This window comes from Rhea pennata, chromosome 1 (assembly GCF_028389875.1).
Source record: "Rhea pennata isolate bPtePen1 chromosome 1, bPtePen1.pri, whole genome shotgun sequence".
Classification (NCBI taxonomy): Eukaryota; Metazoa; Chordata; class Aves; order Rheiformes; family Rheidae; genus Rhea; species Rhea pennata.
The window spans coordinates 211790303-211813548 of NC_084663.1; the positions used below are offsets into that span (position 1 = coordinate 211790303).

General features: G+C 42.1%; 1 protein-coding gene across 3 annotated transcripts in view; it reads left to right on the forward strand.

Moving 5' to 3' along the window:
• The first annotated feature begins 241 nt into the window (after positions 1 to 241).
• Positions 242 to 23246, forward strand: part of TENM4 (teneurin transmembrane protein 4) — a 348755-nt gene continuing 325750 nt past the window's right edge. For 2 of the 3 annotated variants that reach the window (XM_062567392.1, XM_062567393.1), the window contains exons 1-2: positions 263 to 485; positions 4552 to 4821. In XM_062567392.1, coding sequence (XP_062423376.1) covers positions 263 to 485; positions 4552 to 4821 — 493 coding nt within the window. Of the gene's footprint in view, positions 486 to 4551; positions 4822 to 23246 lie in introns of all 3 variants that reach the window. The other variant, XM_062567394.1, reaches the window with a different exon arrangement.

Sequence of the window (23246 nt, forward strand, 5' to 3'; positions counted from 1 at the left end):
TGCAATTACAAGAGAGCTCTGAGTCACACATAATTAAATCTTTCTTTCCATCAGTAATTGTTCTAAGAGGGTTTCCCTGTAGTCCATAAGTAACATTTCTTTTGTTCAGGATAAGAATGCACAAAAAAAGGCCAATTAGGCTTCAGGTGTCCCCTGGCATGAACGTAGGTCCCATTTCTTTCATCCTCTGTTTCAGATTATTCCGACCTGATCGCCACGCAGCTGTCATTATTTTAATGTTGAAGACTCAGACAAGAGTGCCATGGATGTGAAAGAAAGGAAACCGTACCGATCTCTGACTAGGCGCCGCGACACTGAGCGCCGCTACACCAGCTCTTCAGCGGAGAGTGAGGACAGCAAGGCACCCCAGAAGTCCTACAGCTCCAGCGAAACCCTGAAGGCCTATGACCAAGACTCCAGGTTGACCTACAGCAATCGAGTCAAGGACATGGTGCACCAGGAGGCCGATGAATTCTGCCGAACAGGTGAGCACATTGCAGCAGGTTCTACCATAAAAAAATGTGAGTTAATCAATGCTGCTTAAGGAGGTTGGCTTGGAGTGGGCAGTCATACTAATCCAGCCAGATTTTAGCTGGGCCACAGAAGTGGAGAGTATGCAGATATGCTAGATATTTATTTTCCTGTTTATTGCTAGGCTGAAAGTCAGTGCAGTGACATTTTCACTGCTATTGTTGCCTCTGTGAGGTAGATTTCTAACCCCTGCTACAATCTCATCTTCATTTTTCTGCAGAGACGTACGAGTGTCTTAGTTCAGAAGTCAGGCAGGGTTGCACATAAATTATTTTTAGATGTCCATCCAGAAAAGCGTAAAATGGCAAACCGAGTCAAATGGAATAGGCAGCATTCCAGACAATGAGCATAAAGAGCTGACCTAGACTACTATTAGTGCACCCTCTGCATTTTGGAGAAGCTGATTTCCCAAAGGGAGCGCATATAACTGCACTCATTTAACGTGGGGGCTGTTTTATTTTGCTCTTCAAGCATTGCGCAGTCATGGTTTTGGTGCAAGACTCATTTTTAAGGCAGGCACAAACAAAATTAGATGTAGACGTATCTCTATGCACATAGTCTTGCCATTTGTGTTTCAAAAAAGTTGCAACAGGCAGTAATTAATCAAAAGACCTATAGGTGTTGTAAGCAACACTTTGCAATCACAAAAGCAGTTTCCTTCTGAACAGCTCTGAAGCACTTCATAATCACTAAGGAACCTAAGAAGCTATAAAGAAAAGGAAACCTTTTAGGTCATTGAGTTTGCTCACTTCATACAATATATTCACCATGCAGGATAGATGTGAATTAGTATAGGTCAGTGGTTTTCAACCTGAGAGTCTACAAGGTCCTGCAGGTCCATGGACTTCTACTAAGAGGCCCACAAAAGATAAATAAGAAAAGTTAGTCTATTGACAGGGAGCATAAATTTGCTATACTTCCCCAGGAAAATTTTGTAGGGTACTGAAAAACAGTTAAAAAAAAAAAAAAAAAAAAAAAAAGCAATAGTATTTGTGATGAAATTAATTGAGGAAAAGTTGAAAAGTTAAGATTAGCCAAGCCAGGGCTCCAGTTATAGTTGTGGTATATCACCCACAGATTTTTCATTTTATAATTTTCTCACAGTTCATCCCAGGAGTCCCAGACTGGCCTAAAGAGTGATAACAATTACCCAGATATCCTGTGCCACAATTTCCACTGGCACAAAGCCGTGAGCACACCTCACTTTGCGATGCCTCTTGGACTTGTGCCAACTGAGAACCAAGCCCTGCTAGCTTGCTTGACATCAACAAGGCAAGGCAAATTTCTTTCCAGCATCGGTTTGGAAAGCAGAAGAGGGAAGCATTTCAAATTGACCAAATAAATTCAGTAAATAAACAAGTCAGCATTTAAATGGTTTTAGCTAGAGTGAGAGTGCCAGCAAACGTGCAAGTCAGCACAGCAAAAAATAGACCAGACCTGAATTAAAAAGTCTCAGATATTTATTATCTTCCTTTTATTGACTTGAGTTCTTCCAGCTTAAAAGGCAACACTGAACGCAGAATATGAAAATCGATGCATCTCCTGCTGTTTATTGCAAATAAATTTGATTTTCAGTTAATTGTAGCAGTCATTTTTCATAATTTATGAGCTGTTGTTACTGGAGAGCATCCGTCACCATGCACATTGATGCGCCTGATGATGTTGAGTGTGGCTTGTTGCAGGGGTGGTTGGAACTCGCAGTCATTGGCTGAAACGCGCAGCTTGAAAGCAAAGAAAAAGCACGATTGCTTTGTCCACTACTCCATGGAGGATGTTTCTTAAAACTATCCTAGCATTGCATTAAAAACAGAACTAGAAAAGAAGAACTAGGTCTCTGGGGAAATACTGTTTCCTTTCTTCTATAACTCAAGTTCATCTGCTGCACCATGCCATGGAGTGGGAGAGGACACTCTCCCAGATAGTTTAGCAGATGAATTAAATGGATTTATTTCAGCACAAGCTTGCACTGTGTTCCGCGAGCCAGGCTCTAGGGCTTGATGGATCTGTGAGCCTCGAGTATCCTTATCTGTCAGTTCTGTCTGAAAGCTTTACCCTTGCTCAGTCAATTAAAAAAGTGTGAAGTTCATGAATGCTTTATACCGTTTCAGTGTTATCAGCTGTAGATCCATAATGTGCTGAAACATGGTGATTTTTTCCTTACGTCAAACAGTTCCTTCCCTGAGCTTTACATGGAAATGCTGTCAAGTCCCTCCGGCGTGGTATTCACCTCGCATCCAAACATCTCTTTGTTCAGCGGGAGCTGCAAAGTTAACGGAAAAGTATCGTAAAGCAGCAGCTGCTTGGAGCCAGCTGATCACTCAGTGCAAACGAGTTATAGTAAGAGCTCTTCCTCACGTGGCAGAGGTTTGTGGCAAGCCAGAGTGTTTCCACAAGCGCGAAGCTGAACTCTGGAAAAACAGAAATCTGTTTGCATTGGATGCACGTTCTAAAATGTGCTATTTAACATCAGCAGCTGGAAACGTGAGGAGAATCACATGCTTCAGAGTGGTTTTGAGCATAACTCAATTTTTGGATACAAGCTTGAGGTCTAGAACAGGTGAAGAGATTGCAGTAATGAGTAGATATGAATTTTGTAGTCTATAACTAGGTGTGGGCCTGAACTTTCCTGATGATCGCACATTCAGATTCAGCTCAAAAAAACGTGTCTGAGCTGAAAACCCTGTTCTAAAACCAAGTCTGTAGCCTATGCATAGTTTAGGCAGTTTGGGCTCCACTGCAGGGATTTTCATATTGAAATAATGTGAGGAAGCCAGCTAGACAAAATTTGATCACTGGTGGTAGTATTTGGCCGTGATCCAGAGCCTGATGCCTCCTGCTGATTAAAGATAGAGTTTTTTTAATCCATCCTATTGAGGCGTACTGGAACAGGAGCAGCGCTGCACTGTGCTTACAAACGCACAGTGCAGATAAAGGCATTCAAGGGTGGCCAAAGCCTTTGAAAGAAATTCAGGGTTGAAAAAGAAAAGCGTGCATTAATAAATAAATGTGGATTAAAATGGAGCCGCTAATTGCTCTCCCCAGCTTTCTAGCGCAACTTCCTGAACAAAGTGTGCTAATACTTGAATCCTCCTTCACACTGATTTGGACTGATTTCGAAACTCCGCAGGTACCTAGACATGAACTCAAGAGTTATTTTTCAGATTATATTTTTAGTCAGCTAAACAATTACATCTATTTGCAGCCGAATAACCTCAGCTGTGATTGTGTCAGAATGAACAGCTGAACTGAGTCAAGTCATGAGTGGTCAGCGAGTGGAAAGTGAGATCTCCAAAAGAAATTTAAATCAACAATGCATAATTTCAGTGATTTCACCAGAAAGAATTCTTCCGACTTTCACATTTTCTGTTATATTAGAGTTGCTAGGTATACTCTAAGACTGTTGATTATTGCATATCTGATTTGGTTTTTTCCCAAGATGAGTATTTTCTGCCCCTCTTGAAGAATTCCACCATATCCCCATCCGTCTCTGCTTTCAAATTTGATGTTTTTATTGAGCGAGCTCTGAGTTGCTGTCAGAGGAAAGGTTCCAGAGGCAGGAATCCAGCTGCTTTTTGGTCTTGGCACAGTCATTGGTATCCCAGATGATTTGGTCTTCTGCAAATTAGATAATGCTGAATACTCCCAGTTTCTGTGAACCGCACTGTGATGGATGAGGTAAATGCCCGGTAGGGTTGTGATGCAGGTGCTGAGTTGCTCATTGCAAATGGAAAAAATGAGGTCTATACATGTCAAGTGACTCCTTAGATGCCACAGAAGAAGCAGTTTGCTTTGATTTCTGTGAAGCTTTAGGTGTCCCAAAAGCAGTAACCAAATACCTTTGTGGGCTTTGGCCTCAGTTACTAACCAAGACCACAAAACAGGAATTTTTGGTGTGACGTTCAGACTGAGGAACTGCTGTGTCCCACTTGAAGACAGCAGCTGAACAGTTCTGTGGTTGACTTGTGCTAGACAAACTCGTGCCCTATTAAAAAGTAACCACAGTGCTACGTTCTCCCCCAGGAGCCAACTTCTCCTTGCGAGAGCTGGGCCTTGAAGATGTGACACCCACGCACGGGACTTTGTACCGGACTGATATCGGGCTGCCCCACTGCAGCTACTCCATCAGCGCCGGCTCGGACGCCGACACCGAGGCGGACGTGGTCATGTCGCCCGAGCACCCCGTGAGGCTCTGGGGACGCAACACCAAGTCAGGTCGCAGCTCCTGCCTGTCCAGCCGGGCAAACTCCAACCTCACGCTCACCGACACGGAGCATGAGAACACCGAAACCGGTAAGTGATGACCGCGCACGTGACGTCTGCCTTGAGCTCTATCAGGAATGCCTCTTTTTACCACTCTGCTTAAATCTCTCTTTGGTTTTTTTCTTTTTCTTTTTTTTTTTTTTTTTTTTGATCAGACTCAGAGAAAACACTCTTCTAATAGTCCCATGTCACGGCCTTTTGTACTGTCCTACAGAGTATTTGTTAATAAACTGCTGGAGAAGCTCCTACTTATTTATCACAGCGACAGAGATCATTAAGTGGCTGTAATACTCTCTCTGCTTTTTGTAGCGACCTTTCAGACGAAAAGCATTTAAATCTCCCCTACTCTGCCCGACGCCGCTCTTATCTTTGCTACAGATTTTCGGGGCAGATAATTTCCTTCTTTTCCTAGCTGGTTCCTTGACAGGAGCCGTTTCATTTATGTAAATCAGCTGACTGCTCTCTGAAGGAAAACGATGGTGAAATATTTTTAGAAGCCCTTTTCTTTGCGAGAAATAAAAGCTGAAGGTCACGGGTTTTTTTTACCTCTGTAACTTTGCGTCCCCCAGTTGCGGAGGCGCCTGCGTGTGTTTTGTAGGTCTGCGAACCCTTTGGTCAGCAGTTCTGCCGAGCCGCGTAGGAAGGGAGAGAGGATTTTGATTCAATTGCAGCTTGACCCTGGGGTTCACGCAGCCGTATATGTCTTTGCACCTTTAATTCAATTATGGCACAGCCTGTTTCTTAATATAGCTGCTGCGCACAAGTCATTGGGAGCTTGGGCTCGGCACAGAAAGCTGATGCGAAGTGGCTGCATTGCTTGCTCTCGTTACGCCTTTTTGGCACCGTATTATAGCGACAAATGATGATACCTTTTGCCTGGGAAGCCCTGACACAGCGAGACATACGCCACCCACATGATTTTATGTTTAACTCTGGCAAAATTACAGTAGAAGCTTATTAAGTTTCTGTTTGGCGATAATGATGCATTAGGTAAAGTTCAAAGATAAATGGCTTTCTGTTTAAACAAGTTTTTTTTTTTTTAATTATCTTTACAATATTTTTTAAGTTTCTTAATGGAGCATTTTGCAGGGTTGCACCCATTTGGGCAGGCAGAAGGGCAGTGACAGAGTATATCATTTTACTTCCAAGGCATGTGTTTTGACCAAAAGCCGGATGGATTATCATGGTGAATTAGAATTTTGCACACTCCTAAGAAATCCCTAAGGAGAAAAACAGAGCAAACACCTTGCATTTTCATCTCTCTCTCTTTTTTTTTTTTTTTTTTTTTTTTTTTTTTTTTTTGAGTCCCTCCCCTATGCTTTTCACAGTGATGTACAAGCAGTTGTGATTCTAGTCCACACACTTTTCTTTCCAAGCCTACTAAGAAAAGCAAACCACAGAAATTTAGTCTTTCTTTTTTCTTAAGAGAGAAGAAATGCCAGTCTTTTTCACTTGTTTCCATAATGCTATCTCCACATGTGCACATGCAACTTTGTACCTACAGATCATTTACAAATGCAATTATATTAGCAACAACACATTAGCAACGGCACACACATTGAATAGCTTTACTGAGACTAACAGCAGAGGCAATAGGATTTAAGCTGATACTGAGACAGCGTCCAATTCCTGCTTCCTTAAATGTAGTAACACACTAACCATTAGCTGAACCATCATTTCATAGCCATTTGGAAAACAAGGAGCAGAAAGGTGGAGAATATACCTTCAATTTTTTTAAATGCTATATAAATATAGAAGAAGAAGTATCTTTGGTCTTAAGGATTTGCAGTCTTTGCTGTTGGGCATCTTGATTGAGAAAGCCTATACCATATTCAAAAAATAAAGTCTATGTAGGATACATAAAATCTAGAGAGTGATGTTGCCTAGTATGTACTTGTGTTGTTCACATGGATAAAAAGGAGGTGGTAGAACTCAAGGGAAAATATTATGACCTGATCTTTGCTGTTGTGAAGCATGCCTTGATGGCTAGTCTTCCCTGGGAAGATATCGTTGAGATCAGCCAGCTTCTATCTAAATCAGAAAAGCTTGTCCAGAGCTGACAGAAAGACATACATTTTTTCAATATAGAGATTGAAGTTTAATTTGTGGTATGAAAGTATCCAAATAGATAAGACAGAGGAGAAGAGGGATTAAGGACAGAATCTTAAGATTTAGACAATATTTTTTGTTATTGCTTGGCACATATAAAGGTGTGAGAATCATTTGCAAACAAAGTGCATGCATCTTGAAAGCTGCTGTTGGAGAAAGTGAGTGCTTGAGATCCTTGTAGAAGTTTTGTCAAGAAAATTGCTGTCTGTTTCTTCATTTTACACAGAAGCAGCGTTACTATGGGCACTTACATTGCTAGCCATCACATAGGCTATTTTGAGAAAACCCAGATTTATAGGAGAAATGTTTTCAAGAAGACATGAAATTTTGCTAATGGCAGCATAAAGTAACATAATGCTATGACTCAGTTTACAGGATATCTTTATTAGTCAATATTAATTGCTGACAGTATTGATAGAAGTTATAGCCTTTAGCCGAAGTCAATATGGAGCTTTATGAACCTGCCATCAATAGAAGATTTTATGGGGCTCATTAAACCAACTTTTCCAATGAAGGTTAACGTCCGCGATTTTTATGCTGTTCATTACTTATCCAAAATAAATAATCAAAATTTACTTCTGATGATTATAAATCCAAAGCTGTCAAAGTACAACTCTACCAAGGCATTTATTGTGTGCTCAGAAAATGAGAGATCTGGCTCCTCTGAGAAGCTTTGCTTTTCTTTGAGGGGTGGTGATGCCTTGAAGAAACAGAGATATGCCGCTCAGTAAGTACAGCCACAATCCACCCTTCTGTCTTCATGAAAACTGATGAAGTGGTCTAGTTCCATGGCATATTACAGTCCATAAATCACTTGCACAGGCAGCTGGCATGAAAAGCCAGGCACTGCTTTATCTAAACTGTTCCTAGGCTTTCCAGGAGGTTGAATACTTTTACTAGGTGAGGAGTTTGTTCTTAGTGAAGAGTTAACTGAAGTTAACATCTCCAGAACTGCCCTGAGATAAAGTCCTACACACACAAACAGACCCAATGACCTTCCCACAGTTGGGCAGTGCTTTTTCTGAGACCTCACTGGTCTCTTTGCAGAGTAAGGGGACAGAGGGGATAGCTTAAGTCATCACACCTCATCCCTGGCTAGCATGATGGCTCTGTGCTGCTCACACAGATGCTTAATGAAGTTCAAGTGTTATTTTGCTGTGTGATCATCCAGGCTAAGCTGAAATGATGAACTCACATGAACAATTAAGAGCCACACACAGGGAGGACTTCGAGTCCTGGAAGTATAGCAATAAAGTTAGCAGAACCTTTTTCCTATACTAGTTCATTCTGTTTCTCAGCAAAATTGACCTGAAGTGGTCATTCGGATCTGATTCTGGAGCTGACTTAACTGGTGTTACCCCAGGTAACCCTGAACACCCTTTGCATTGTGCCAGCAATTGCACTTAGTATATTAAAAAGGGCAATGAGAGAGAACATGGTAGTAGTCCCCCAGGGATGAACTTGTTTTGCAACTGTTTAGTCAGATGCTAAAAGCAAAATGTTTCTCATCAGAAAGGTGTCATTGTAAAAGTATAGATTCACAGAATAATTTAGTTGGAAGACATCTCTGGAGGTCTCCAGTCCAGCCTCCTCCTGCTTAAAGCAGTGCTAACTTCAAGGTTAGCTCAAGTGGTTCAGGACCTTCTCCCACTGCATTTTGAGTATCTCCCAAGCTGATGATCCCAAGACCTCTTTGTTCCGATTCCAGGACTGCACCACCCTCACTGTGAACAATTCTTTTCTTAAAGGCTAGTCAGACTTTACGCTGCTGCACCTTGAGTCCATTGCCTCTAGTCCTTTCACCAGGCATCTCCAAGAGTGGTCTGGCTCCATCTTCTCTATAACCCCCCACAAAAAATAGTTAAAGGACATCAACAAGATTTCCCCATAGCCACCTCTTCTCCAGGCTGGACAAACCCAACTCCATCTGCCTTTCCTTGGGCTTGGTATGTAGGTTATTAGGCACTGAAAAAGGAGTCTGGGGAGCTCCAATACTAAAAATTTTTAAGGATAGGATAGATAAATAGCTGTTGGGAATGGTCTAGGTCAGCTGAATGGCTGGATGCTGCTTCAGTTGGCATAGTTGTGCTTGGTGGTCTCTTGAGCATTTCTGTTTCTTTGATTTCAATACTTCGTAGCACTGATGAGCTTTCTTTGGCGCTGGGTGCATGCTGAACTGTTCAAACTGGGCTTTGAGAACTTTAGGCTTTTATACTGCTTAAAGCATTCTTAAGAAAAGTAGAGAGGGGCAATGTCTGTGTATAAGCAAATACCTAAATATCATGTCTCTGACAGGAGATCCTACCCTAGAGCTGACTAAGCTGTCATGAATCATGTTCATAGTCCCCTGACAGATCTGGATGTGAGAGCTGCCCAGAAAATGTTGATGTTCCTCCACAGAATCCTTCCCCCAAAAAAGAGAAGTATTTCTCTATCTGCCTTAGATGTGATAAAGAGTTTACTGCTTTATTCATCACATTCACTGCACGATTACTTTAGAACTGGGCCAACCATATCTTTGAAAGTTTTTTTTGTTTTTTCTTTTCTTTTTTTTTTTTTTTTTTTTTTTTGTAAAAGTGGAGTTGCAGCCCTTTTCTAAAAGTACAGATTAACTTTCAGCCATTTCAAAAAAGCTCAGACAAACGAAGGATTCTCCTTAGTTTTAGTCTGGCTTAGTGTTAATTTCCACCAAGGCACGCAGCTGGTTAAACGCGCGAGGGAGCTGGAGAGAGCAGGAGCATTTTCTTCACGAGCGCGACAAGCCAGCAGTGATTAATGTTGCGTACATGTGCAGAGGGGAGCTGATGCTTCTGTCGTCATCTCCTCTCGGGAAGAATGTGGGTAGTATCAAGAGGCCAGAAGGATCTCACAGACAGGATGAGTAACATCAGATGGCTCGAGACAGTTCAACCTCGCTGGAGACTGCGTAGAACTGCCTGCTTAATTGTGATGTATTGTATAAAGAAATTATTGCAGCATAAGTGTTGCTGAAGTGTGGAATTTGCTTATCTGGCCGACTTAGAGATAAGTAGACATGAACTCAAATTCCAGATTTAACCACCCTGGAAGCCAAGATTTAGGCTCCAGGATCGCTGCTGGCGGACTGCACTGTGTTGCAGAGCTGGATTCCTCTTTCTAGCTTAATGATTCAAACGCTAGCTAGGAAATGTGTCTTTTCTTCCCCAAAACAATCCTGCCTGCATTTCAGGTTTGCAAAGGGGGTCAGACCAGCGTTGCTGGATACAGATCCCACGTTCAACAAGGAAATGGCTGCGGGTACGATCGGCGCAGCGTGCTTCCACCACACGTCTGTTGGTTGCTGCTCTTTAGGAAGAGCAGTTTAATCTTAAGGTCCATTTGTCTTTGGCCTCACCTCTGATATCACTAGTCAGTGCCAAGTGGGGACTGTAGCAATATAGACACTTACTCACTGGTGACAAGATTTAAGAGCACCAGTTCATTTTACATAGCTGGACCAACATCCCACAGAGAGAAATAATTTTTCTTTTAGTCACTACTATTCTGGGATACATTTAAATGAGCTTTTAAACTATCATGAAGGAAGCCAGCATGATATCTGCTCTCCCAACCTTACCAAAATGACCAGAATGGAAGTGCATATGCCACGGTTAATTTTCATTTTCCTATCAAATAAACTGTCTTTCCTGAAAATTCCCATATACTTTTGTAAAAATGAAACGTAGCAGTTATCGGGACCTGAAAAGCTCACGAGATATTTTTGCCTGTTGTAGCATCACATGCCCAACTCTTTGCCATTTAATTGACATAAAGGATGATTTAAAGAGCAGTTCTTGCAGCGACTCCCCCCCCACTTTCTGATTCCACACTCCTGAAGCCGTTACTGCTGCTGGAAGAAGCACTTAGAAACTGTATAGGAAATTAGGACTTGATGATAGAACTGAATTATTATTATATCAGAAAAAGATATTTAGAAACACAGGGGTAAATTGCAGCAGGAAATAATTAAAGACAAGCCTTGCGAATTAGAAACACCAAAGAAACAATATAATTTTATTTCTTCTGGGTAGTTAAGAGGTGTAACTTATGCTTTTATTTATTCGAAGGGTCTGATATAGACTTTACTGCAGCCTCTGAAAACCCCCATAGATATCAGCGGTGTTAGATCAGGTCCTAGGTGTATGTTGGTAACTAACTGTTTTTGAAAAATACTCAGAGTGCCAGCTTGGTATAAATCCCAGTACTCCTGGTTAAACACACTGCAACGTGTGTATATATTTCTCGTATATATTTCTGCTTCTTATTAAATCAGAAAGCTATCGTGACAATCAAGCCGCATGCTCCAGAATTTCATCAGCTTTTTCCAAATATTTTCTCTTCAAAGCTTCTTTACAATAGCTAAGGGAGCCTTAATCAAATGGTAATTATTTCTGTGGATTTTCCTTGCTCCCTTTGGTTGCTCATCTTTCTAATGAGGTCTATACATGCTTCTAGGAGCCTTTCCAGGTGCTCCTAAATGGTTCTGAACCTCTGCACTGCAAGGATTTTTACTCAGTCTTTTTTGAATTCCCCCAAATCAGCTTGACCCGAATCACTGGCCCAAAATACAATTCAATATATCAATGCAATTAGCAGTGCCAGAATTACTGTGTAATCTTAGCATTACAAATTATTTGTTAAAAACCCATCTGATAATCCACGGTGAGTTTTCTTTTTATTACCACATTTTGCTGAGTAATTTCCTCTCTGGCTTCATGTAGTCTATTGTTAATATTGTTACTGTGGTTGCAGCAACATCATCATTTTCTTTTCTTTCTTTCTTTTTTTTTTTAATTAAATAGTACATTATGAAGTACTTCCAGTAAATGAGTATATCCTTCAGACATACTTCTTTTGCAAATTATGTAGGCAAAAATATGATACTCAGACTCTGGAGAGTTCAGAATAGAGATTTTTAAAAAATCATTCCTCAGAATAAATAAATAAAAAAGGAATGTGCTATGTACTCTATTTTCTTAAGCTTGTCTCGTGCATTTTGAGTAAGAGACGACAAGAATAAATTAGAATTACTAGGTCAAGTTCAGGCATCTGCTGGCTGTCATCCTTCACTTGGCTCCTATCAGCTGTAACCTTAATATTAACAAGATGTTTCAGCTTGAAATAAAAATTAGGCAGAAGCCTCAACACTAAAGATCCAACATCAACTGCACATGATAGCAAACAGCACTGGAAAACTACCAAATGAAGCTGGTTCAGAAGTAGATTTTCACTAATTGAAACTGTTGCAGGTCCTGGAAATTTCTTCACTCTCCTTTCTCAGGTAGCATTTTGCAAGCAATACCCCATTTGATAGTACCTCATGATTGCTTGGATTTTGCAACTCACTGAAGTCACCTTTATAAAAACATTAGAGGTGAGATGGTAACCTGAAATGTGAAGGTCAGGGCAAGCAATGTGCCTTCTGGCTCTCCAAACATTAAGATACTAATATTTTTATGAAGAATATTAGTCCTAAAGTGGACAGTTTAACTGCATCAGTATCCCAAATGCTACATTCTCCGGTGAAAAATGGCTTTCTAGAAGACTGTTACATCTTACTCACTTGTGATCCAGCTTTCTAACCACAGCCATTCTTGATGATGGATTCCTAGTCCCTCCTATATTCTGTCCTCTCTTCCTTTTTGTCATTTCTGGACATTATCCCTGGGATGCTTTCTGAGAGTGAAAAGGTGAAGTACGACCTTCACAAGAGTCTCAGAGAAATGTTTACCCTGATGGGATGGGAAATTGGTGGGATTCAAGGTAATAGAACCTGAATCTCTCTCCAAGGTCAACCAAACTCTGTCCAGGGAGTCATAAAACTTCTCAAACCCAGAAACAAGGGGATGTCACCCTGTCTCAGGCAGGATTCAACCCACCCAAGAGCCAAACCTCCCTCTGGAAGCACCGAGCTCACCCCAGGGGCTGCTAAGGGACCCAGCAGTGCCAGTGCTCCCAGTTTAGGTGGGATTCTTACGTGGCGGTGGGACCTTACGTGGGATAGTCTGGGCCTAGTAATTCAATTGCTGTACTAGTGATCAGAGGTAGTGCCTTGATTTTGCTTAGTGCAGGAATTCCCATTCATTTCTGGGGTGGGCATACCTTTTCCCTGGCATGTTTGTCTCTAGAGAAAAAGAAGTCTTCCCATTTTCCTTTTTTCTCCATAGAGGACGCATTTTCTTTATTACTGTAACGTGTGTCTGTCAGGACTCTGACATAAACCCTTTCACAATGTTAATCTGCTACAAAGATCTACAGTTCAATATAGGTTAATGTATAGGTTTTATATTATTATTATTATTATTGTGATGATGGTGAAGTCATCAAACAACCAAAATAAAAAAATGGCCCAAACTGAGTAAACTCTTAATCGCAGGGATCATAGAATAGGATATTGATGGAGAGGGGAGGTGGCGACACCATTAACAAGTAAGAACTTATTGTTCTTTTCAATGACACTGTTAATTTTTGTCCTTCCCTCAGCCACTTTAAACTGCCTTGTCATGGAGAATATTTTACAGAAAATAATTGCACTGAGCAGTGTTACTGGCAAGCTGCCAAATATTCTGGAAGTAAATCTGTGCTTTCCTTTTTGTCTTTTTTTTTCTTAATATTATTCTGTGTCATAAATTACTTTCTTCTTTTGGTGCCAAACACCCTAGAGGGAATGCAGACAGGTGCGGTTGCAAACAAGCCGTGGATCCTCTTAATGGCAACACTTGATTTCCAACCCTTAGCCTCTTCCCCCTTTCCTGCTCCATCTGCGTAGGGACCGCGCCAGGCTGAAGCGAGCAGGATATCCCAGGGTGCCATCACAGCCCTTCGAAGAGCTCCCCCAGTTTTCCTCGCGTAGGGAAAAGGGCTTTCTCCTCGCTTCAGCATTTCTAGGTGTTCATGTCTATGTTTCTTGGACCGCCACCTCTCCTTGTAGGTCCACCACGCGATGTCTTCGTTCGTATCGGGTCTAGTCTCCTCCAGTGGGAGCTGGTTTTGCTTTCTTCTGCGAAGATGTTTCTCCACCAGCAAGCGGCACAAAGCGGTAGCAAAGAGCATGTTATTACTGTGGCTTACTCATGCCCAGAGGTGCGTGCCGGGGTCCCAAAAAGCTCCTGCCATGAGAGTTTGCTCATTAAAATCTCAGTGCTTTCTGAGGGTCTTTTGATTAAGTGTAAGATTGTGCTGTTTTATTCAATCCAGGGCAATGGCTGAAAATGCAACGCTGCCCTAATTCTGCAAAGTTGTCACTGTTTCTTGGAACTGTCCCTAAAAACTTTAATTTTACACAGTAAGGCATTGCTGTGTTTTGTCCCTGCCAACACAGACAGTTTTGAATCATGTGTATAAAGAGAAAATGCTAAATTACTAATTTCTATCCAGCGTTCCTGTAGATTAAACATTTGATAAACACACCTGTGTTGTGGCCCAGTGAAAAGATAGATCTTTGCCACATCCGCCTGCATTACACGAAGACATTTGGCGAGCGGACGTGCTGCGGGAGCCAGCGCAGGGCTGCTTTTGGGTAGGCACCGGGCTGCAGTTCGACCCATTTAATCCAAGCCTCTGCCACGGACAGGGCTTGGCTGTGTCACTTCATATCTCTTCCTTTTTTTCATCTTAATTTCCTCTTATGAAATGAGGATATTATTTTTTTTCCTAGCCCCCTCTTTACGTTTTTCTGATCGTATATACGAATAACAGCAAACAAAACAAGTGTACTCAACCTCTATTCCTTATATTAAGTGAATTCTCAGTGCAAAAAAAGATTAAAATGTTGGCTTAGGCAGTGCATCAAAAATGCACTGAAATCGTTTGGTGGAGAGGAGAAAAAAAAAGCTGTTTTTCGTTATCATTGCTGCTGCTGTTATTTAGAACCGAGTCGTGTGACTGCGAATGGAGAGTGTCAAATAAACAGTGTCGCCGGGGCCATTACACAAAAAGCTCTCCTGGAGATCACAAGAGCTTCCAGGGTCCTCTAATGGTTGCGGACGCCCGGGGCACTTGCTGAAAACAGAGCACGAAAGGCTCTTCCCGGGAGCCTGGAGCAACCAAGCAGTGGCTTTTTCTTTTTCTTTTTTTGCTTTTGCTTTTTTTCACCCCCCTTGTAGGCGAGACCTTTTCATGCCAAGCAGTGCGAGTTGGCAGCGAGCGCAGCCCTCTTCTCGTTGCTGCATTTAATGACCTCCAAAGCGCTACTGGGCCTCCCACGACCAACTTCAGAAGTGGCAAACTCCGGGAAGAATTGCTCCATCCAAACAACAGCTTTACACCGCGTTGGAAAGCATGCGCTTTGATTCCTGACCTGGTTTGCTCGCTTTGCAGTGGAGAAGATTTAAAAAAAAAAAGTGGTTTTTTTTAATTTAATTTAAATTAAATACACTTTAAAAAAAATCTAATCATAAACTTTAAAAATGTGAAATTATGGCAACCAAGACTCAGGTTTAAATGCAGAAGAATCAGCTTCTCAGAGCTTTTCCAAGCCATCGTGCCAAAGTTTAAAGGAAATCCAAAGCAGTTTTGCCCAGTAGGCTGAGGTCCCTGGGCAAGCACCTAGAACCAGTGTGTGGAGGTGCTAAATCAGCTTCTGACAGCAATTGCTGCTTCTGCAGGTGGAAAGGGAGATTTTTTTCCCCATCACTCAAGTAGAGCCATTCAATGAGTACGGGCAGAAGGGGAAAATGCGCCAGCAGTCAGAAAGCAGGGCAGGAGGCGATAAAAAACGTCGGCCAGACATTACAAACGTAGCGCCAGGATGCATTTTTTGGGGTGCCCCCCCCAAAATGTTTGACCTAGGGTAGGAAAACCATCAGAAATCCCACCCAAAATCTTCCTGATTTGGGTCAGCTGAGAGTCAGTGGCTGCAGATGGGGTGGTGAGAACATCTGGGAACTATTTTAGCCAGCTTTGCCACTGAAGAACCAGCGTAGTTGAGCGTTTTTGGAAATGCTCCTTCGTTTCAGCTCTCCAGCTAACACTGTCTTTGTTAACACCAACCGACTTCCAACGCAAGACTTACTTCCTTCTCTACATCTCCAGCAGGTTCAAGTAGTTTTATTACCCTCCATTTGGGAGGAGGGGAGTGAAATTATAACTGAATTTCAGTTTGCATTTAAAGGCAGCTTGATGTGAATTCCAAATAAACGAAAAACAAAATGAAACACAGAAAAAAAAATCCAGCAATCATTTACTGAATAAGAAATCTGTTGTTCACCGTTTTCTCTTCATAAAAAATGTAAAAAGGAGCTGAATAAATACATGCTAAACTATATAATTGCTGGAATAAATATGTATAGATATAGGATATTCTTTGATTTAGCATAAAGAAGAGCCAAATTATATCAATCAGTGAGAATCAACCAGTTTTAAACAAAAGTGACTGAAAAGCACAAATGCAAAACAAGATTAAAACTGATTATTTAAATCAAGATTCTCTGTTTGCTAGTTTAAACTGTGATTACAATTTAAACCAAGCTACCCTGCCACGAATAGGTTAAGGACAACGATTTCTTCCTCCATAGTGTGTGGATTTTACAGCCGGCGGAGCGTTGCGCCGCTTGTAGGGATCTTGGACATACTGAGCCTCCGTTTACAGCTGCGCTTCTCGTTCTGGTCTGCTTTGCTTTAGGCGTTAGCAATGTGCAAGTTAAATTCTTCGCCTGGAAGAGTGAGAACCTGAGAAGCCTCAAAAACACACTGAAACGCTCTTTCCGGAGAGCCTGGCAAGGGAAATTGAGCTGACGCTCAACGGCGAAGCACGGGGGGCTGGAAGAGCAGCCGTAGACTCGGGCTGGAGTATCGCCGGATACGAACCCTTCTCTCCCGGTTCAGATAATTGCAATTCCCACTTCACAAGGTTCCCTTTGCACCTGCAGCTGGAACGGGGCATGTCATCTCCCGCGTTAAGTGGCTCTGCTGCGTCGCCGTGCTCCGCCGAGCATCTATTAATGCTCCACCCGAGAGGTGTCCGCAGCTCGGCGGCGGGTGAAATGATTAAAGCCAGCAAAGCACTTGATCGCTCAGAGCGAAAGGTGTTACGTAAACACACCCCACCGGCTTTATTAACACTCAGCAAAGCAAACTTTTCTTGTAGCCAGGTCTCCTCTTCCTCACCATTTAATACAGTGCATTCCCTATGGGAGAGAGGATGGGTAGAGGATAGGGTGTCAACTCCAGGCAGAAGAGCAGAAAACTTGGTATGGGAGGCAGCAGTCTGCAAACAGGACGATGGGGAACAGGGTTAGAGAAATGCTGCCCACTGGAGCTATTCGGAAAATAGATCCTTCCAAAGAAACTGGGCTTCTGGCTTTAAGCATGAGTTTGCTTAAGTTACTAAAGACACAGTTATTTATGTGTTTGCAAAGTGTTGAATTAGTTTTGCTTGGCACCCGCTCAGTCAACTAGATAGAAGATGACATCGACATTTATGCATACAGAATATATAAATATATATATATATATACATATATATATGAAACTGTATACCTAACTCATGCTTTTTGTGGCCCACAGTAGGGGAATAAACCTGCCCTCCTGATCCCTTCCCCAAGCTCAAGGTCTCCCCACCACATCCGAACATTTTTGGCTGTTCACTGTCATTAAGGAGGGTTCAGGATCCCGCAGCCTGATCCTCGGGGGCAATTCTTGATATTTCTTCTGCATGGGACCCCTTCCTCTGGTGTGATGCATGTCCTAAAATCATGACAGATTTATATTTTTTGGTCGTTTGCCTTCTGCCGGGACTCTGAATGGAGAAATCAAAAAGCAGAGATCCACTCAGAAAAACTCCATGGCTCCTATTAAGGCCGAACAGAATATTTTCATAACTGCCTTTGATGGGGGGGGTCATGTATGTTTGTGTAGGCTTATCTCCTTCCATGTGAGCTGATAGCAAATAGGCTGATTCCCAGGTGAATTTTGGACTATTGAGCCTCTTCCTGCTCCTGTTAGTCAGTAAACAGTCATTGGGATTTGTGTGAATTGAAGCAGAGCCCTGGTGAGCCATCAGCAGACTGTGCTACCCCTTTCTTCTTTGCGAATAAGGCAAGTCTTTATCTGGTCGTAAATTGGCAATGTTTTGGCAGGAAAAAAAAAGAGATTTCTACATTAATTATTGGAGATGCAGGTTTCTGGAGATGAAAGAGGTGCTGCAGGTATTGGGTTTCAGCCTGATGCTTTTCAACATTTTATTGGTTATCTAGAGGAAAAATTAAAATCATGGCTTCTAAAGCATGTGGAAATTAAAACTCGATAGAGCAATAAAAAAAAGTAGATAAAAGCTGTAAGGACAGAGCCTAAACAGACACACAACCCGATACAGGCGGCTGCAGTGCTCCCCAGCTGTACAGGATAAGGAGTGCGAAGCTACTGAGCGCGGCGGGGTGAGAGCCCGGAGGTACGAGCTCTGTGAAGGCGCGCAGGGTCAGAGGAAGCAAGGCTTTCAACAGCACCTCTGCGTGATGCGCTCGGTGCCTTTCAGCTCAAGGCTGGATGTCTTGCTGGAAGGCAAACCAAAGGAACGGGGGCAGCTGGGCGAAAGGCGCTGCGATACAGAAAAAGTTCGAACTAAATGAGGCAACGGTCCCTTCTCTCTGTAAACTGCCGGCCTATGCAAAAGAACATTTTCCCAAGGTATATATGAGAAGGGACCAGCGTTTTTTTACTAGGGGGATATTTCAGCACTTCTGAACAAAGCTTTATTTGGAAACTTTTAAGAAAAAGCACAATCCTGACTCGGAAACGAGTGTAGGCTCCGATCATTTTTATCACGCTTGGTAAAATTGAAGGCCTCTGTTCTTAGCATCAGACTGTGGTTGGTCCCATGTAAGCACACAAGGTAAGGGAAAATATCAAGAAGCATTTCCAAAGACATCCGAGCACTATTACCGTCAAGCCGTAGCCTAGTGGAATCATGTTCCTATAGACTGTGATGAACTGAGCCCTTAACCTTCTCTTAGTTAAATTAAAAACATTGAGCTTCTGGAGGCTCTCACTGTATGTTTTCTAAGCCTTTAATGGTCTCATGAGCCATGTCTCATTTACCAACATCCTTCCTGAAGTGGATTTAGTTAATTCATTTGTTGGCTTTGTCTAAAGATCTTGCAAATACTTTTGCATCCTTCAGGAGAAGAAAGTCCAGGCATGGTGAAGATGGGGGAGATATCAACACCCCTTTCTCATCCCCACACACAGAGAGCTGCTAGATTCTGCAGAGCGATTGCTCGGATGTTTTCCTGCAGAAACTACTATAAAAAATCTCTCCCAGCGCTGCTCCACAGATTGATGTCTTATCGATGGTGGCATGTGGGGGTTGAGAGGATAGGAGGGACAGATGGTCCATAAGGTTCCTTTGAGCTACAGCCAGACTCAAAGAAGAAAAAGGAAGATTGCTAAATTTCTGGAAGAGTTTATTTCCTCCTTGGACTTGAACAGAGTGTTGAAATTCATCCAACAGACTCTTTAAAGCCTTTTGGATTCTAAGAAGAAGACATAGATCTACAGCCTCGTTATTGCTTATTCGGCTGTAAAACAAGGACTGCAAGGAAGGAGAGAGAAAATAGAGTTTACTTCCTTCCTATGTATATGAGCCCATCTCCAACTGGAAATTTACTGATATAGCTGTTCTGAAATAATCATTTCTTCATCTTTTTTTTTTTTTTTTTTTTTTTTTTTTGGCATACATATCTGTCTGGTCAGTCTGATTCCACAGAGAGTTGCTTCAGAATGAATTATTTCCAAATAATCTTCCTGGAATAATTATTCTGGTACATTTCCAAGTCTAGATAAGCCTGTGAATAGGATTCCAGAGAAAGATGAAAGAAAGCAAGAATTAAGCAGAATCTTTATTTATGTTTTCTGAAACACACAAAGATACCTTCCACTTGTAAAAATGCTTTCTAAAAATTAGTGGCTCTGTTTTCCAATATTTTGAAGTGGAAGTGATGGGAGTTACAGGAAATTCAGAAGATCACTAGTGGGGAAAACTTCAAGCATATGATCATGTTAGGAAAGCTGGTGTAGAAACACCAAGCGACAGAGTTTGTCTAAGTCCCATGCAACCATAGAGGGAGTTAGGAAGCAGTCAGTAATTCTCTCCATCGTGACATATCATAAACCTTCTGAGAAGTCACACCAGGCAATGGAGACGCCAACCCATTTTGGCAAGAGAGAGAAGAAAAGGCGATCATGGTTTGTCCCTATCATGCTAAAGGGTGTTTCCTGGGGGCTGGATATTCGCTGTGCCCCGTGAAAGTGGTACCATGAATTCTCTCTCCTCCACAGCAGAGGAGTCCTCAGCACGAGGCCCTCCTGGCCACGCTAGCCCTCATGCCAAGCCCCGAACGAAAGACCTGACCTTACACCCAGGTGATTTCCCATATAGCAACTGCATGAAAGGTTTCAGAGTTGGGGTTTTTACAGCATCCATTTTGCATGATTTCAGAAAAAAAAATCTGTTGCATGATTCAAACTTATCCAGTTTCTTCTCAACATTTACAGTTTCTATCACACAGATTGTGCATTCAGTATCTTTACTCAAACAACTCTATTTCCTCCCTCCCTTTCTTCACCTTTATTTCTTCCTGATGAGCAATTCAAACAGCAAACTGTTTCTCTCCTTCACTCCCATCAGTGACTCCATTCAAAGTTCTGCCCATGTTCTTATTTTCTTGGCAGAGCTATATTCAGTGAACACATTTGTTTCTCTAGCTAGAAAACAAAAATATCTGCAAGCAAACTCATTTCCCTTCTGAACGAACTGCTTAGGAGAGCAGCGCTGGGAGGGGGAGGAAAGTGCTTTGTCAAGTGTTAGAGGAACAGAAGAGACATCTTCTCCCTCCTGATTTCTCCCCCTTTATTATTACTGGGACAACTCTGTTAGTCTCTCACTTCCTTAGGGACTAGAAACATCTTGAAAAGATCTTTTAATGCAGGCAGATAAACTCACTGCAGAGCTGCATCAAAAAGGGAAAAATTATTTGCTGGTAATGATGTTTATCGCACTCCTTCCTCCTTTCCCAATCCTACGAAGGAAGTTATCTCTCATATAAAGGGCAAGCCTCATGTTTTTTGTTTTCGTTTTTTTTTTTTTTTTTTTTTTTTTTCTGGCAAACATGATGCAAATTCACATGTCGGTTTGATTGCTGGAAGTTTTATCTAAGAGGTGGGTGGAAGGACGCTATATGGTAGGTCAGGATGATTTATTTGACATAAGTCAGATCTGATAAGGCAACACACCACAGAAAGGGCAGGTTGCTTCTGCTCAACAGATTGGCATGGGTGCTCTTCTTGCAGCTGAACAGAGTCAGTTAAGACCGGGCAAGATGTCAGTGAGGACTCTGCTTTCACTAGATTGCGTTAGTAGAGTCCATATAGCTTTTCATCCCACCATGACAGGAAAACATAGCTATGAGGCAGTGTTAGTAGGTCCTTTGAAGGAGCCTTTGATTTTTTGTGCTCTGTATGAATGTTAAAAAATCTCACAGTGCTTTAATGGAAAGAATGACCCAGGTGTTTTGCCCTAAGGTATCTTTCTCATCAGCAGTGAATAGGTAGCCTCGAACCAATTGACTATCATCCTCAACATTACAGGCATTAATGTCCTAGTATTGTGATTGTCTGTTGCTAAAAGTCACGACAAGTAACCTCAAAAAAACTGATGAAAAGCAATGATGTGCAAGCCTGGGAAGTGTGTGCATGCATGGACAGCTGCAGACTGAAGTGGCTAGCAATACATTTCCACTCTTGTTAATTATATCTGCTTCATGGTGAATGCTCTGTCCACTTCTTCATTGGCAAGACTGGGACGAGCGCCCAGGAGTCTGACACCCAGCCCCCCCGAGTCTACCAAAATAACCCTGAGATCTGCAGTGAATACGAAGTGCTCTAGCTTTACTGACTTCAGCATGCCCTCTGAAGCACTCAAGAAATGAGTTCACACCCATAACGGGGTCCTACCGCTGAATTTATGAGATTGAAAAAAGACTTCTGTCTCTGGTAGCTGTTGAGTCTGATTTATTAAATTCAGGGAAAAGGCATGTGTATATCAGTTGTCTTTTTCACAGATGCAAAAAGGAAACTTACTCCAAAGTAGCTTTTAATGAAAATAAAAGTACTGCTTTAGTTGCTTGGGGCACAAAGCAAATGACAGCCTTAAAGAAGGTGTCCCCTTAGTAATATTTCACCTACTGTCTCATTATAAAATGATTGAAATATCAAGGTCAGTCAGGTTTAAGATGCTGAAGACCCTGTCAACACAGTGGGAATGCAATGCAGTTTTCACAGATACATTCTCAAGAACAAATATGATTTAGATATATACGTGCAAAAGAAATCTAACCAGGTGTGTAATTCTAGAGAATCACAATTAAGCCTTCAGTATCCCACTGCTTGGATTTTGTAATAAACATCAAGATACAACATCAGAAAAGGAGGAACAGGAATATAGTAGACAAACCCCAAAAGAAAAACTTCCCTTTTTGAGAGAAAGATGCTTCTGCTAAAAATGTACATAAATGTATGACTTCTTAATAAGGGTATGTAGTTCATTACCCTCTGCAAATTAACCATATCTAATCATATATTTCCTAAAAAATAAAATAGCACGTTGCATCTGTTAGTCTTCATTCAAATACAAACCAAATATGCATGAGTACTGTAGTATAAACTGTTCCATCTGTTTTCATGAATGTATAGTCACGCCGGTCACCCCCCCACACACAACAGAAGGGTCTTTCGCTCTTAGCATCTGTCTTCACTGAAGAGTTAGCTTTGGGTAACTGCATTTCAACTGGAAGTAGCCAAGCTGGAGTAAGAGCAGCCGCACTGTAAAATAACTCTTCTGTCGCGGTGCCCACACTGCCCTGGTTATCAGACAGGTAGCACTTTAGCACCGATAAAAGTCAGTCTCATAGCTGGGTTCATTGTCATGGTTTCAGCTGGATTCCCCTTCTGGCTTGTCAAGCTTCACCTCCTAGCACCCCAGTGTGCTTCTTGGTTTGGAGAAAACTGCAGAGCTTTTGGAGCTCTTCTGCAGCTCACACCAGTTTGCTCAGGTTACCAGTAACATGGCTGTTGCAGTTGTTACATTTACCACGTCCTTCTGGACCAACAGGATGTTTCTTCTCTTGGTCTTTGCCTTATCTTGGCCCACTGACAATGCACCAAAACATCAAAATGATAACTTCATAAAACAGCCAAGTTCCTAAGCTGTGACGGACTCCCTCGAGCTACAAAAATCAGGTCCTGAAATAGCAGTGAGCGTGGGCGTATCTTAGGGACTGGTGACCAGCTGAACAAAAAAAGGTGCCACGGAGAGAGAGACCTGTCCCGGCTGG